General features: G+C 48.3%; 3 protein-coding genes across 3 annotated transcripts; 2 read left to right on the forward strand and 1 right to left on the reverse strand.

Moving 5' to 3' along the window:
* Positions 1–4,659: 4,659 nt before the first annotated feature.
* ARB_02291 (uncharacterized protein) lies at positions 4,660–5,967 on the forward strand (the record flags this gene model as incomplete). The annotated part of the gene is made up of 1 exon (XM_003011395.1): positions 4,660–5,967. The coding sequence occupies one exon, from the start codon at positions 4,660–4,662 to the stop codon at positions 5,965–5,967; it is 1,308 nt and encodes a 435-aa protein (XP_003011441.1).
* Positions 5,968–9,506: 3,539 nt separating this feature from the next.
* Positions 9,507–13,809, reverse strand: ARB_02292 (uncharacterized protein; the record flags this gene model as incomplete). The annotated part of the gene is made up of 4 exons (XM_003011396.1): positions 9,507–11,156; positions 11,210–12,700; positions 12,773–13,147; positions 13,270–13,809. The coding sequence occupies 4 exons, from the start codon at positions 13,807–13,809 to the stop codon at positions 9,507–9,509; spliced, it is 4,056 nt and encodes a 1,351-aa protein (XP_003011442.1).
* A 619-nt stretch (positions 13,810–14,428) lies between these two features.
* Positions 14,429–15,417, forward strand: ARB_02293 (uncharacterized protein; the record flags this gene model as incomplete). Its single annotated transcript, XM_003011397.1, has 2 exons — positions 14,429–14,561; positions 14,621–15,417. 2 exons carry the CDS (start codon positions 14,429–14,431, stop codon positions 15,415–15,417), a joined length of 930 nt encoding a protein of 309 aa, XP_003011443.1.
* Positions 15,418–15,950: the final 533 nt, after the last annotated feature.

Here is a 15,950-nt window from a genome sequence, read left to right on the forward strand (position 1 = left end):
AAAAAAAAAGGCAAACGGGCAAACAATCTGGCATGAGGGAATGCTGACAAAATGTAAGATGACCCTGCTATGGTCTATCGGTGGAACCCCTTGCTTCTGCACAGAGGGCGCCATGATGTTTTCCCCGGCCTACTCCACTGCCTTGTGCCTGTTAGTTTGTCATAACTTCCATCCCGGTTGCGGGCAGGGTAAGGGGATGGAGGGTAGCCTGGAAAGTGTTCGACACAAACCAGGCCATGCATCATATATACTTGGTTACTTACATGCACACAGACATGGCAGGAAGTCACGGTTGAATGGATCAACCTACTACTACTGTACTCCCACCAATTTAGTTCCCCAGGCTGCTTGTCGGCCTATCTTCTTCCCACCCCCTTTCTGTCTCTCTCTCTCTCTCTTCGTCGTCTCCTGCAGTGCCGAGACGGGTAGCGAGACTTGGTGTGCGTCAAGTGTCTAATTTGGACCATGCCCTCGAAGGTCGATGACACCCTGCGGCGGCGAGAAAGGTATGTCTTCCCGTCTGCCTCGCAGGGAATGGAGATATAAGCTGCTCTTGGGCTGCTAGAAAATGAAACGTCGAGAATTCCGAGAAACCTTCGAATGCACGGAGAAAGCCGAAGTGCAAGGCTCCTCTTACTTAAGCAGCTAAGCTCATTTAGCAAGGCTCAGGGGGTAGGGAGGATGGGAAGACGAGCTGGATGGAGCTTCACCAAGACGGAGTATAACATCGGGAGTTATATCCTTAGCCCCAAGACTCTCGTCAAACGAATTATGATATTCTGGTGATTCGTCTCTCCCAAACATAACGGCCAACCGGAGGTTTCTTTCCAGGTTGGTTTTACCCTGCCTATTCCTTTCCACACGCTATCCTTGATTTCTCCTCGCACGAGTCATGGCCCCAATATCATAGCTATTAAAATATAAGACGTAGCCTGGAAATGAAAGCCAGTTGAAACCATCATCACGTCTCAACGGCTGGCTATTGCTGAAAATCCACTCCCAGACAAGGAGTTTCAGTCTCGCACGCTGCCTTGGACCGAGATTAAGGTCGGGTGAAATACTAATAATATCTCCATCGTGGGCCCATCAGAAAAGGGAAAAGCGTCTCGATCGTCCCGCCCTGTATGTTGATCTGCTCCCAAAGGGCACAGGAGGGGATTTTAATGTTAAAAATGAAGGGGAAGGGTTAAACTCTTGTCGATGACTAGCACATCCATGCAAAAATCAGTGGCTGACAGCATCGAATGAAAGCCCGTTCTTCATATGATCGACAGCTATGCTGTGCACAAAGTGGAGATTTTGGCATTGCATATATATGAGCCCTTCTATTATTATTATTTTCCTCGTTCTAACTTCCATTTCAACGAGATGGTTATTTCGTCGCTTGATCCACTCATATAGGGCGATTTTGTCCATGGAGAGTGAACAGATGCACAATGATGCACGAGATGGCAAGGGGTAGAGCCGAAGAGTGCGTTCGGCCTATTAGAATCGAGCCAGTTGCGCCGAAGAAGGTGGATGGGGTGTGGACTCTCGCCGTAATGATGACCGAGGGGCTGCTGCTGAGTGATATCATTCTCATCTAATACTCCATATTAATCACTAACCGATTCTGGGGTGATATAACTATATATCGAACATACTGACTCAAGGACAGAGAGTTTTACTGTTTTACTTGTTTTGCCACCATCACTGCGGAGGAGTCAAAGCCAACATCTAGATTTATGCATAAATGATGAACCCTGGTATCCCGTAGAGCGAATTTACTTGCCGTTTCTTCCCATGGATTCACCACTCTCTCCCGCAAGGGGTAAGAATATAGGCCAGGCAGGGAGTGGTTCCGGGGACAAGGACGCTGCATCTCTTTTCCGAGTCAGGGCAGGCTGATGCGCGAACATGTAGAAATGCAGCAACACGCTGTTATGCCAGCTGAACAAAGCCAGAGAATCGAAATCTGCGATGGAATTTCGCCAAAGACTCGATTTTTGGTGCAAAACAACGTCTGACATTGAGAGTTGCCTGATTAGGACAACGCACAGACTTTTTGAGTGTTATTTTTCTTTTTGGCTTCAACAACGAAGAAAAAACAACTTCAACTTCAACCTCACACAACGTCAATTGCACATCATCATCATCATCGTCAGCCAGAAATAGCGGATTATACATCAGATCATCGTCTTGTCACCACTGCAGGGCTGTAATTAGAGACGGACGGACGAGTTCCTGATGCAGTCTGGGACAGCTCTCGGTCCCGAAGCAAATGCTTATTTTTCTGGCGTCCTAGTGGGAATGGCTGATGTATGATCCGAGGGGACAACAAATGAACTGCCTAAAGAAAATGAGGAGGATATATTGTGGTATGCAGAATTATGCCACTTGCTTTTTCCATCGGAGGAAAAAGCGGTTCAGACATGGGTGTGATTTAGGTGTTTCTCTTAACAGCATGCTCTCTTGTGCAGCAGATACTGATCACCCCCCATGACAGGCTGCTTCACCCCATTGGCAAGTTAAGCCGTGGAGAGACTCCGAAAGACCAAGGGAATTTGTCTTCTCGACGCAAAGGTGGATGCGCACACACTGCATATAGCTGCGGGAAAATTATGTATGTGGATGGCGGGGGAGAGAAAGGATAAATAAAAAGGCAACGGGGCTTTGGCTCGAGACCTTTACCTGATAGGGCCTCTCGTCCGTGAAGCTTACGCACCTGTCACAAATCCTGGTCCTTGTCCAGATTGGGGAGGAACCACACCATAAGTTTCTGGACGTGACGGTCATCCCAACACCCCCAGATGAGTTAAGTCCAACTTCCTCCATGCAAAGACTCCATGAAGCTCTCGGTTGTTCGGAAGATATTATGGACTGGCAAAGGCGAGTAGGGTAAGATGGAAAAGAGGAAAAAAGAAATGGGTGGCGTTCGCGCTTCTCCTGTTACAGGTGACGCTTTTCTGCGTTCTGACAGCATTGCCAGTGATGCCCGCCCTTCTTGACGACACTCTGATCTTGAGCAAAACCCAACTTGACCAAACCTCTGGAGTGGGGAGCGATGAGAGGCCGCACATGAGAAGCCAAGACAGAAGGAGGCATCCCTTTCTCAGCACCCATTTTTCTATTCTGACGAGAGTCGTAACTCATGTGGATGGGAACGGATCGCCCCGCTCTGTACCACCGTCCCGAGAGCCTTTCTGCTGCCAGTTCTCCAAACAAATATTCACCCAAACCTGTCGTCTCAGATTCAGAATCAGACACGGCAGTTAATTTATTCTCACACAGAGCGAGGGCAAAGAATGATTCCTGAAATACCTGGGCATGCACGGGGTCTGGAGCGTTAATAGCAGGGACGGAGTATGTACGTATATGGATAAGGGCTCTCTCTCGTATTGACGCAACAGAGTCTGGAGTTCGTATTCTGCAAGGATAGAACCGCTGGTGGCTACCCAACATGGTGGAAGAGGTAGCATCTCCTCAAGAAGGATCGGAGAAGGATAACCTCGTCCTCGTATCGTGGGAGCATATCTCGTTTACTTATATTATATCTCCTCTTGTCTCTTGATCAGTATGCTAATAGTGGTTTTTCACAGATACACTGGCGTTGTGTTACAGGAAATCAGCGATCTTCTCCTCAATCTGTCAACAGGGCCACTGCCAACCAATAAGCTAGGCCTTGAAACGCTTGCCTAAAAAAAGGGATGCCTCCACAAGTGGTGCCGATATATAAATAGGCAGCGCGTGGTGGCTCCGCTAGCGATCGCCATGATTCGTTCAGAGACCTGCGCTCCCCTTGCCTTCGATTGGCGGATAGGTGCGCCTTCACCAGGACCGGCCCCTGTCCCTGCCCCAGTGCCTTTCCGTCTGTGAGGGCGCTTCACACTTCTTTTTCTCCCTCTCTGTCTATTTCCATCTTGTACGTTTTATTTTTAAATTTTTACTTTGGCAAACTGAAAATTAAAATGAAGCAGAAAAAAAAGAAAAAAAGAAAAGAATTTCCGAGATGATTGAGATCAGGATTCCTGTTCTCTCTAAGTTACATATGCATGTTCATTTGACGGTTGAGAGGCCGTCTATGCTAACCGCCCTGGTAACTTGCATTTTATAACACTTGGTTCTGCTTCTTCAACCTCCCCACTACCTTTTCTCCCATTTTCCTTTTCCTTTGCTCTCTCTCTTTTTCTCTTCTTCACTTCACAAAACGCTCTCCAGCCAGAGTTTCTCCTCTGCCACGCTCTGATCGTCGCCTAGGCAGGATCGAAACAATTATTGAAATTCGACACCCCAATGAAGCTGCCACAAGAATAGAAATTTACCCGCCACCAGATATTCGCCATCTCTCACGATGCATGGGTCCACTCGAACTGGCATTATCATAGATTGTTTCCCCTGTCGCTATATCAACATTGACCTCGCGTGCTTTGCGGACAACTTCCAACTCATGACAACTCTCCTGTTTTAACTGCCTCTTGCTTACCACATCCGGATCCCCCCGTTGCAGGAAGCGAAGTTCCTTGGGCCATCTATTTTTGTCCTGGTTTTCGCCTCTCGCGTGGTCTCGAGGTCGGGTCGGTCGGACTTTGAGTCTTCTCCTAGATTCAATATTCTTTTTTTGACTTTCCTCTTCTTTGGGCTATTTGAATTAAAACCATCCTCCTTCTCCCAAGAATAGCCATGATCACTATACCAATGGCTAGTGAGAAGCCCATCAACCTCACATCAGTGGAACCAGAAGCCACCTCTCCTGGACGAAGTAGTTCTCCAGCGCTCTCCTCATCATCCTCATCATACTCTTCAACCGCCCTCTCACCTGCGTCCTTTTCTTCATCTCACTCTTCAGCAACCGCATACTCGCCCGTCATCTCGCCTTCAGAAGATTACCACCGGCCTCACACCAATATGCTGAAAGTGGCTACCCAACCAGCGGTATACCCAAGCGTGCCCTCGATAGCACCGCCTCTAACACCCATCCGAAACCAAGTTGGTCCCAATATTAACAAGAGACCCAAACTATCTCTCCAAACGTCCTGTGTTCCTGTCACCTTTGGCAAATCATCAACTGCACTATCCTTGACTGTTTCGAGCAATAGTTGTCAATCCCCTACCAACAGGAACACCTTCAAAAACGCCTACGAATCATTCCACCGTGTCAACTCACCAGTATGTCGGTCACCTCTAAAAGGCCCATCAAGGAATCGCCAGCGTGCGCCGTCATCACCTGCAAGGGCAGGACCTGTCCGGGCTGCAGAGCCGCCTTACAAGCTTCCAAAGGGCATACGGGGAATTTTAAGAAACTCACCCATCCCATCACCCGCTCAGGCTGAAGAACAACTTGGGAGCCCAGAAGCGACAGCGTCAACGCCATCTACAAAACGAGTGAAATATCGATACCCACTTGACGAGATCATAAAGACAGTCAAGTTTACCGCTAAACACTCCGACATTGAATCGACAGATGCCTCTGGGACGAGTTCCCCGCTCGACACATACACATACAGTTCGTCGGAGGAAGATTCCGATTCCAGCGACTCCGCATCCAGCGGAGCAACTCCGTCAGAAGACGAGTCAGAGAATGCAGTCAAGTCACCTAAGAGAACAAGGAAGCAGACCCGATCAAAACATAAGAGTTTTCGCAGCGAGAGACAAATCCTTGCAGCCGGTGTCCGAGATGGCCTATTGCCCTCTCGGGAAGACAGCTTACCTCCACAAACGCCTATACACCAACGGACCGTCCAGCGGGAATGGCGGTGGACTCTGGGGCCGATAAAAGATGGCTATGTTCAGTCTTCGAGTCCTCCAAGCTCCGATCTCGCAACACCCCCTGCAGAGGCATCGTACGAGGTACCTTCAACGCCACATACCGAGAAGAAGAACGATGAAGCCCCCCTAGCCTTTGCTGACATGACGCCTCCGCCGTCTCAAGGCTCCGGGATATGTTCCAGCCCGGTTGTCAAGCCGGGCTCTTTAAGGCTGACATGTTGAAGGCCGAAGCCATTCCTCGTCGAATCCCGTTACTCAATAACGATGCCAACGAACGTGACGACCCGTGCATACTTACAATTCTCTATATATATATAAATTCATCTAACTGTCAGGATTGGCTGCTTCTCTCCATCCTTATCTACTTCTAACCACTCTGCTTGGGAGAGGCATTGTCATCACACTGCCCTTGAAACATAACACCCATTTGCTTGTTTTTTTGGCTGTTCTTTGGCGGGAGTCTGGGAGCAAAAACGAAGCTTTGGCTTGTATACCCATGTAGCGTTTTCCCTTTCGAATACCAAATATCATACTTACATTTTCAATAGCTGGACATATTGAGAATAAAGATATTTACCTTACTTTTAATCAGAAACACGCATGACGTTATGTATACTTTTTTGTTTTTTTCTTTACAAAAAGAGTTACGTGTATATATATAGAAAGAAAGAGAGAGCAAAAAGAAAAGAAATCAACACCTAACAGTTCAGTTCGCCTGACTCGGTCGCCTCGTATCCATCCACAGCCGTCTAACTTCTCTTACCGCCAACCTTCCGTCGTCACTTCACCTCGGGGCTACGATTCGGCTTTGAGGGCGTTCGCACCGTTCCCCCATCACGCCTAAGTATTCTCCGAAGTGGCTACTCGAAGTTCTACCAGAGTTCTTTGCCTGAAGCATAAAAAGGGGGGGAGTGGGGATGAGGCACTTCTGGCCTGGCTATATCTCCTTCTTTCGGTGTAGTTTCCAGCATCAACACCAAGGGCAGCCACCCAGCCAGCTAACACGTAACCAACACCTCGCAACTTCGGGAGAACAGCCAACATGCACTTTTTCGTGGCATCTGATGTCGCCCACTACTGGCCTGCCTGGGCAGGATGCACTGCGGCCATCTCCCTTTGACCTCTCAGGGGACCAATGACGGATCTTCGCCGACACCCTCTTGTTGGATCACACCCCGGGATTGCTTATGTGCGTTTCTGTCCATTTGGTCAATGCAAGGACAAGGGAGAATGAGATATCACGCAGGTAGCTGTCCGACCGCCCGATCCCCAACACAACACGAACAAACAAGCTGTTGGAGGAACAGAGGTTAACTGTGAGTCTCTTGAGTACTTCCAACGGTTCGAACTTCTAAGTTCGCCCTGCAGCCGTCTAGACGCTGACAACCAACTCCACCTCTCACATTTCTAAGAATAGCAGCCAGCCGTGCAGCCGCTTATCAAACTGTTGGTAATATCTCTCAAATCAACATTCTGGCTGTATCGATGATAGCCTGCTAAATTTATCCCCACGGCAATCTTCATGCTTACTAGTGATTATACAATCACTACACGCAAATTATGAGCAGTGGGCCTGAATTTCTCAGTCATAACTATACCCAGATGGCCGTACACTTCTACAAAACGGACTTCACATCGCAGCATTTCCGAGCGATTTCTTCAGGTTTAAGCCTGTTGAGTTAACACTGGAGTCCGACTATGATAAACTAAAGTCTTCTGGCCGACCAACAACCTCCAAGCTCGGCAGATTGAGTAGTTGAGTTTGATCAACTTGGTGGACTGCAGGGGTGGTTAGGGATATTCGTTCATATCCACTCATATTATGAACAAATATTGATGGGACCACGATTGGCTTTTACCGTCTTTTAATAAGAGTAACTGCCGTGTCGATGAATTGACGCAGAGAGATAACAAGGGTATCAAAAACGACGCAGCCACAGGCATACATAAGCAAGAATGATGTTATATCTTTGGCAAAGGGCCGCTCGACAACTCCAGAGAGTACGAGAGGCTGGAGTTTAACCCAATGGATAGTCAACCAGACCCCTAGTTGTGCAAGCTAGATCATGAGTGCTCCCGAGCAGATGAAATAGAGTACATGGTATAGTTAAATATGACTGGTGATGTTGTTTTTAGCAGGTTGAAAAGGTTGGTCTGGAGTTTAATGCCAATTCTGTGAAGCCATCGGTAGTGAATGATGTCTAGTGACGAGCATACTGATGATACCAGCTGCTCTGCGCATAGTACTGCATTTGTGAATGTGTATAGGCCTCTTCAGGTGCGACTATACCCCATCTGAGGTCCCTATCAAGTAGTTACAGGCAGGTTTTTCCTTCAGGGGTAGTAAACAAACATGAGGATGGACGGAGGGTGTAATACCAACCTACACCCTCTAAATGGTGCTTAGAACTAATACACACCTACTCCGTGCATATTTAAGCCTACTTACTCTGCAACACTGCTATTTGTCTGCTCGGAGCAAATTATCATCCTCTCGCTGCCTACTCCATACAGTTCACCGTGCTCTCGTATGTTGACAGCCCCCGCGATGAAGCCGCTAATGCTAGCCCCCGAAAGTGACGGCTAGCCACCATAGATGACCCTCAAATCCGAACTTGACTGGCTCTCCTTGCTTTTTAGCCGAAGAAGAAACGAGATGAAGGCCGGCTGGAAGCAAAGGGCCTCCTTGGCGGCCGTCTTGCTTTTTCTTCACTCTTGGAAGTGAAGGATAGAATCCTTCTGTCTGAACTCCTTCCATTCGACAGCCCAGAGAGCCAGAATTAGTCTGATATATTATTATTGACTCGTGATGGTGCAACGTTTCAGCCTTCTGCTACACAGACAGGGACAGGGGGAAGTCTGTGTTTAAAGATAAGCGCCATGCAAGGCCAGGGATCGAGCATTGAACATCAACCATGAGCATCCAAAAGAAAAGAAACGAAAACGGCAGAGAGCCAGAGCAAATTTGCCGCCATGGGCTGAAACACATGATGATAATCACTCCAGACGGGACTCTCGACGGGACTCCAGACTGTCTGTGCTGGATGAGCCGTCATTTATCTGCGGACGGTTCAAGTTGCTTGATTCGGCCAAAGACAGACCGACAGAGGCGGAAGAGATATCAAAAGAAACGACAGAAAAGGGACAAGTAGGGCGTTAGTAGGCTGTTTTGAAAACGTTTTGATAGGTCTCGCCGGGTAGGCTTGCTCGTTGGGAGACATCTCTTCGAGAGAGAGAAAGGCGAAGAGAATACGAGGCGAGAAGCCCGGACGTTTTATTTATAGAATAAGGAGAGCAAGCATGACGATATCTGGGGGCTACCGAGTATGTACTTCGACCGCCTCTTACGGTCTCTCCTTTTTGCAAATATGCAATATATCCAACGTCCACTTCAAGAATGGAGGCTGCAGGCATACTAAGATGAAGCTTGCATCCGGCATCACCAGTCCATAGTTATGAGAGGAAAGCATTGGAACAATGTATACGGAGTATAACTATGGGCATTCACTTCTAGTGCTGTTGACATGGTAACTAACGGTTAACTAGTTTATACGGACAACATCCGGAGGACATCAGATCTCCTACCACTTATGATAGCACCACGGGGTCAAGACTATCAGCCCAACAATACATTGCACGATCAATCTGGAGTATGTGCACACGCCCGTGAACGAGTTAAAAGAGTGTGGGGATAGAAGCAAAGACCCTCAGCCGGTCCAAAGAAGCAAAAAGAGCCCCGGAATGTCCGACTCGAATCTGGCTCAGCCGACTTCGGTTTGAATATCTGGCTCGCGGCCCGTCATGTCGCCCATAAGCTTGTCCTTCACCTTCTTCATCGCAAACGAAGCTTCGTGTTTGACGAAAGCGGCATTACGAGCTGGGCGCCATTGCATCACGCCACGATGCTTTCGCCATTCGCTGCGTCGGTTCTCCTTGTTGCCAATTCGTTCTCTCCTCTCCTCCGTTGTTTCGTGGCTTGATTCTGAGAGGACCCCGTCAACAAGTGCAGCGTCGGCGTTGTCATCGTTGTTGTCATTCTCGCCATGGCCATCTACCCTACCATCATCTAGATCATATTCATGAGAAGCCATAGCTCCACCAACGGTAGTCTCAGCTCCAGCTACTTCTCTTTCTCCGAGGGGTCTATCAACCGCTTCAGTAGTGGTAGGGCCGTCGGCGTAGTCCATCATCTGAGGATTATTGTGGCTTTCAGGCATGCCATCTCCGCCCACCGTCATGGGCGCTGGAACGGTTCTATTCGCAGTTACACCTGCATCTGCATTTGTGTTTGCGTTTGCATTTGCATTTGCACTCCCGGCTGTTGTTGGACGAGATTGATTCCTGCTCTGGTTCTCGTGTTGGCCTTCAGATGCTGCACTCCCCTCGATACGAGAGCTGGCGTTTCCTGTCATCGATTGTCGGATAATATCATCAATTGAGGATAAGTTGCTGTCCTTCGATCTAGGCCTTCGGAGTTTGGCGCTGGCTTGACGGAGGATATCCCGTTCCTGGACTAGGGACTTCTCATGTAACCTCTGCACCGTTGGAGGAACCTCTGAGCGGATCTCTCCCCGTACACCTTCAGATACACTCGCTTCCCACGTTTCAAAAGCTTCTCTGGAATCATTGTTATTGACCAGCTTCTCATGGGTCTGATGGAAACCAGGGGTGAAACGACAGCTGAACTGGATTCGTCCAACCATCTCAAGGTCTTCCAAACCAGGACTATTTTTGGCTTCCTCCCAGTTCTCTTCTGCCATGTAGTTCTGAACTAGTCGCCAGGAATTTTTAGCTGTCCAGACAGGTAAGTCGACGGGCGTTTCTTCGTTGTCAACAAGGTTCTGGAGCCATACAAGGGCGTGGGCGGTGCCGGAACTATGCTGAACTTCGAATATTATCGCAGACCGATAACGATGTTTGGTAGGCAATATGATCTCCTCCTTCAAGTCGGATGTGAGGTCGAAGAAACCTCCATTTTCCTCTATGGAATCCGGTTTCCACGCAGAACGGGGCACCGAATAATGAACTCCACTGGTCCTGATCTTCAACTTACCGCGAGACGCGCAGTTTTTCAGTATGATTTTGTTTGATGTGATGCTAAAGGTACCGACATCATATCCAAGTAGCTTCGGCGGGAGCCTAAGCTCAACACTGCGGAATAGGAGGGATATCCGAATACGTCCAAAGCCAATACCGCCATCAAGGGGATACCATCTAGTGACTTGAGAGCTGGCCTGGAGGATATCAGAGAGCTTAAGGGGCACAATACCCAGAATCGGATCATGTTCCCGGTTTCTTTGATCACGGACGGCAATGGTGACCATAGCTGATCTCCAATCCCGAACAAACCTCTCCGTTCCAGCGTTAAATATGGGCTTACTGGACACTGCCTTGGCTCGGGTGCGGAATATCTATAATAACAGTTAGATTATCTGACAGTCCTGTGAGATAACTTGCTACTTACCGGCTCATCGTTCAAGTGGACAGTGCAGTAGCTTGTTGGGAATTGCTTTCCTTCCTCACCAGTACTCTCTCCATAAGATCTAGCGGCCTCATATTCGTTGCCCTTTCGGTTTTTGAGAGTTCCTTTGATATCTTGAACTTGCAGGTTTACAACTTGATGGATGACGATTGTGCATATACCACTCGGCCAAAGAGGATCAGGAGGGGTGCACGTAACTGCCTCAGCATCATCCTCGGGCTCAGGAACATTGCCCTTCTCATCTTGGAGAGCAGGATGGTCTTTCAAGTCCTTAGGGAGTGTTTCATCCTTGCCATCAGTGCGAAGAGCATGTCGGAAATGTGGTTTGCGGAAGTATCCCACTTCCCAGAAAAGTTCTCCTGGCATCTCAGTGCCTGCATCCATACCCTGAAGCTTAGAAGTAATAGGGAACATCTTTCCGGGATGTTGAAGCAAGTTTTGCATAGACAGCTCAACCTTGCCCACGATATCATCGGCAGTATTCCTGTCAGAATCCCACAACTCGACGCTGAGCTTCTCGTCGGCCTTGATAAGCTCCGGGGTCACAAGAAGGGCCGCAGACTCTTCCCATTCTGGGTTGAGATCATCACAAATAACCCTAGTACAATACATCGGTTTCCCGTACTTTGAAAACGACAGGTTGATGTAAGGATCGCTGCCACCGCCCTTGCTTCCTCTCTTGTCCTGCTTGCTTAAGCCATTGGCACGGTGGATTCGCACCCAGAAAACGCCCAGTGCGCTGGTATCCTTTTGGATATCATCGCCTCCAAGCATCATACTAAGATCAAGTGACATTGATTTTGGTGCTACGTACATGCTCACTGCCGCTCTAATGGCATAGTTGACAAAGTTGGATATCAATGGGAGGTTCAAGATGTTGATTCCTCGTTTGATCATGGGAGTACAGCCTGCTCGGATATGTGGCATCCCCATCAAACTGAATGTCAAGCTCTTAGCAAATGGTGCTTCAGGAGAGAGTTGCAAACGAAGCCTGACAGTGCCGACGAGCTCCGACAATTCAACGAAAATAGGAAAGGGGACACCGAATAAACCCTTGACTCCGAGATAGAAAACCACCATCATGTGCATGTTTTGTGCTCTAGAAGAGGTGTTTTCACCAGGTTTAGCATGGTACGCAAATGTACATTCAAGGTTATAAGGTTGGCCACCTTCCTCCTCAGCGGCAGCTTGCTGTTCGTCTTTGTTCTCCAGATTATAGTTGCGTAGACCTTCTATTAAATCTGAACATTGGCCATCCGGCAACGACCTCAAGCTGATTATGCGCAAGGGGTTCGATCCCTGGTCTATTTCAGCTATTCTGACGTTCTCGATTATTCCAGGTAACGATGCATGCATGACATCCTCAATGGTGTCAGCAACGCTAGCAAACATATCTGGGTTGATCAAGCCCCAAAATATCTCGACAAACGAATTCAGCCATTCTGCGGACTCTGGAAGGAGATTTGCAGTTGCCTGGCCATGATGTCAATAATACTATTCTATGAAGAACCTTCGGCTAGTGTGTAGGATCTGGGACCAACATACTGTTTGTCCACGGAGCTTTTCCGAATGCCATTCAAATGTCCGCCCTCGACGGATAACATCATAAGTCCAGAGCCATACCCCCGTTGCAACACAACAGGCAAGCGGGAATATCCATTTCAATTCACCTCCCGCAAAGCGGCCAGCAACCAATATGGAGCCGAAGATAACAGAGCATAGGACACCAGCCCTTTTCTCCAATATTTTGAACATCGGCTCATAGCTGATTGAGGGGGTCGGGTGAAATAATATGTTGGTTCTTTCCCCATGAATGGGCACATCGCTCGTAGTTCCAGCCGCAATTGGCTCTGGCGGAGATACGATATCCTGAGTATGCTTGTACTCTTCTAGTTTTTGCGATGGTTTGGTTTGAACAGACTAAAACCAGGATTAGTGTTGATGATGCAGGCAAAACATATACAATTGGATTATGCTTACGGTTGGCAATCCAAGGTTTGCATTAGGAACAGATAACTAGCGGCACATTATCATCAGCATACCAAAACCTTCTCCTTAACTATCCGTGGATACAAAAAGAGGTAAAATCGTACCTGAGGGTCCCTGACAGCTTTCTTGAAGTTCTCATCTACATCGTCAATTTCGACCTCTGTGCCTGTAGTTGGATCAGTCACCACCCGGCCCTTGGCTTTGGTCTTTGGCACGGGCTTCCTATGCGGAACAGCTGCCCCTGTAGGTTGTTTCTGCGGCGTGGTTTTCTTGCGAGCCTCCTCATCAATTTGCCTGTCTCGCTCTGCCTTTCCAGCATCTAATTCAGCAATGAATTGCTGTATGGTAGGGACGGGATTGGCCTCGCTCCAGTAGCCTCCAGGCTTCTTTTGAGTCGTCATTGTAGGAATATTCCTTGCGGTCTGCCGATCATTTGAGGTAGATAGCTCTAAATCCTTTCTCGAGTAATGAATGGAATTGATCGATGACAGCAATTGAGTCGATGATGGGCCTTTAAGAGAAGGCAGAACCTGCTGAAGGCATACTTTCTTATCAACTCTAATTGAGCAATCGTTATATATAAGACCTTCCATATCCTTGATATTGATACTCGAAGGGAGGTCTGGGCTCTGACGTCATACGTGGCGAGCCATTGCCGTTCGTGTTATCCACGAGCCAAACAAACGGCCAAGGTTGGTATCTACTGGGCAAAGACTGCAGATGCCACATTTAGCGGATCCGGCAGATGGGCATGTCAAGGAGGCTGCTGATCTGGCCCCGAAAACCTGGCAGAGTGGCCTCGCGTCTACAACGCATTATGAAGTAATCCCTCCCAATCCCGGCTTTATGTGAGATCGATCGTCATTTTTTGGGATCAATTGCTGTGGCGGTGGTATCTGAGATGATTCTATCTAAGGTACGATCGAGAGTCAGTTAAATGTTCCGCATCGGACCATTTTCCATGTGAAGATATTCCCCTGACGTCTTCCAATCTGCTCCTATCGGCTTTTATATTGCGCTCGGACCTGCCCGCGGCTCAAGGTCAGTTTCGGGGTTATATTATCCCGAGCCGGCGTCAATTTGATGGTCACGTGGCACTTCTTTTGTCCAGCCCTAACTAACGTCACTCACAGTAAATAAAATAATAAAGGGTCTCAAAGGTGACAGTGACAGAGAGAAAAGCAGAGAGAAAAACAGAGAAGAAGCGTAACGATGGCTGAGGTAGAAGAAACGAAGACCCAGCGTGCAGCTCGCCTAAGGCGGGAGAAGCGAGCTGCGAAGATAGCGGCCACTGGAAATGCGCGATTAGACAAGATAACAGGTATCAGTGGCCGTTCAATGTCATGTATGTTGTTCCCAGCTTAATTACGCTCTTTGAAGCTTTGCTAATGGTGGTGGTTACAGTTCGTGAGGACTCCCCATCTGCTAGAAACACTCCAAGCCCTCCAAGATATGCCTCTCCTCCCGCACAATCGCCGCCACGGCAACAGCCGCCGTTGGGAACATCTCCTGGGCTAGGAATGCCCCCCAATACCGGAGATAGCTCCCCACAGTCTATCAAGGAGCAAGAGGAGTATATAAGGGCCCTTCTTCGATCTCAACAGCCGCCTCCCTCGGCAGGAGACAACGCAGATCCAACGACAAAACTTCTTAGCAATCTACTTGGTATGCCTCCACCCGGGGCTGGCATGACAACCCCAGGGGGAACACCTTCCTTTCAGCCCACGACTGGTGATGCTCCGGAGCTCTCTCCCAATGACATAGCTTCGGCCCTTGGAATCTCCCCTTCCATGGCCAATATATTTCTGCAAGCCAAAGCTGGGCCCGCCTCGCCGTCCGCCCAACGGAACAACTCGATATGGAAAGCCGCTCATATTGTCTTTGCAACGGCTACAAGTTTATATTTCTTGATGCTTCTGCAGTCAACTATTAATCTTTATGGTGGCGGCGATCGACTACCGCCTCCCGCAACCGTGCAGAACCCGTTTCTTATCCTCGTTATGGGCGAGTTGCTACTTATTGGAACACGAGAGATATTTATGAATAATGATGGCAATGGAGCCGGTAGTGGTGTTATCGGTGTGCTCAAGACGGGCAGACGCGTGCTGTCTGACCTTCTAAGGGACGGCAAGATAATGATTTTTATACTGGGCATCGGGTCCCTATGGATGAATAACTGGGGAAAGGTCAAAACAGAATAAGATTAGAGCGTAGTGATCATCGGCGGATAGGGCCTATGATTGATTGACTTATGATATATGATGATGATGCTCCATGAAATGTTTTCTGTGTATCAATTCGCCGTATGACAACCTCGAGGAATACCGCCTCGATGGGCCGAAACTGCCGCCAAGAAAGCTTGACTAGATTTAAGAAGTATTATGTAGGGATGCGGTAGATATTGTCTACCTTCAAGCCTTTATCAAAATATAACTTCACTCTCCTAACCACAGGAATGGGCTTATTCGTCTGGACCTAGTCAGCCTTGCATATAGAGGTAGGTTAACCTCTCCATGGAAGAGCACCAGCAATCCCTAAGAAACAGCCCCTTTTTGATACGTTCCCCTAGCTGGAGTTAGACCGTTGAAGAACCTGCATAAAAGCGCGAAATTTATCTTTCCACCTCTTCACCCTTTTAGCATAGTGGCATTTTAATAGAACTATAGGGGGGTTGACGAGTACTGTGGGGGGTATTAGTGTAGGGGCATGGTTTAGAAAATTACTTCTTTAATTT

Source organism: Trichophyton benhamiae (assembly GCF_000151125.1).
Source record: "Trichophyton benhamiae CBS 112371 chromosome Unknown Abenha-G-c-321f20.f1, whole genome shotgun sequence".
Lineage (NCBI taxonomy): Eukaryota > Fungi > Ascomycota > Eurotiomycetes > Onygenales > Arthrodermataceae > Trichophyton > Trichophyton benhamiae.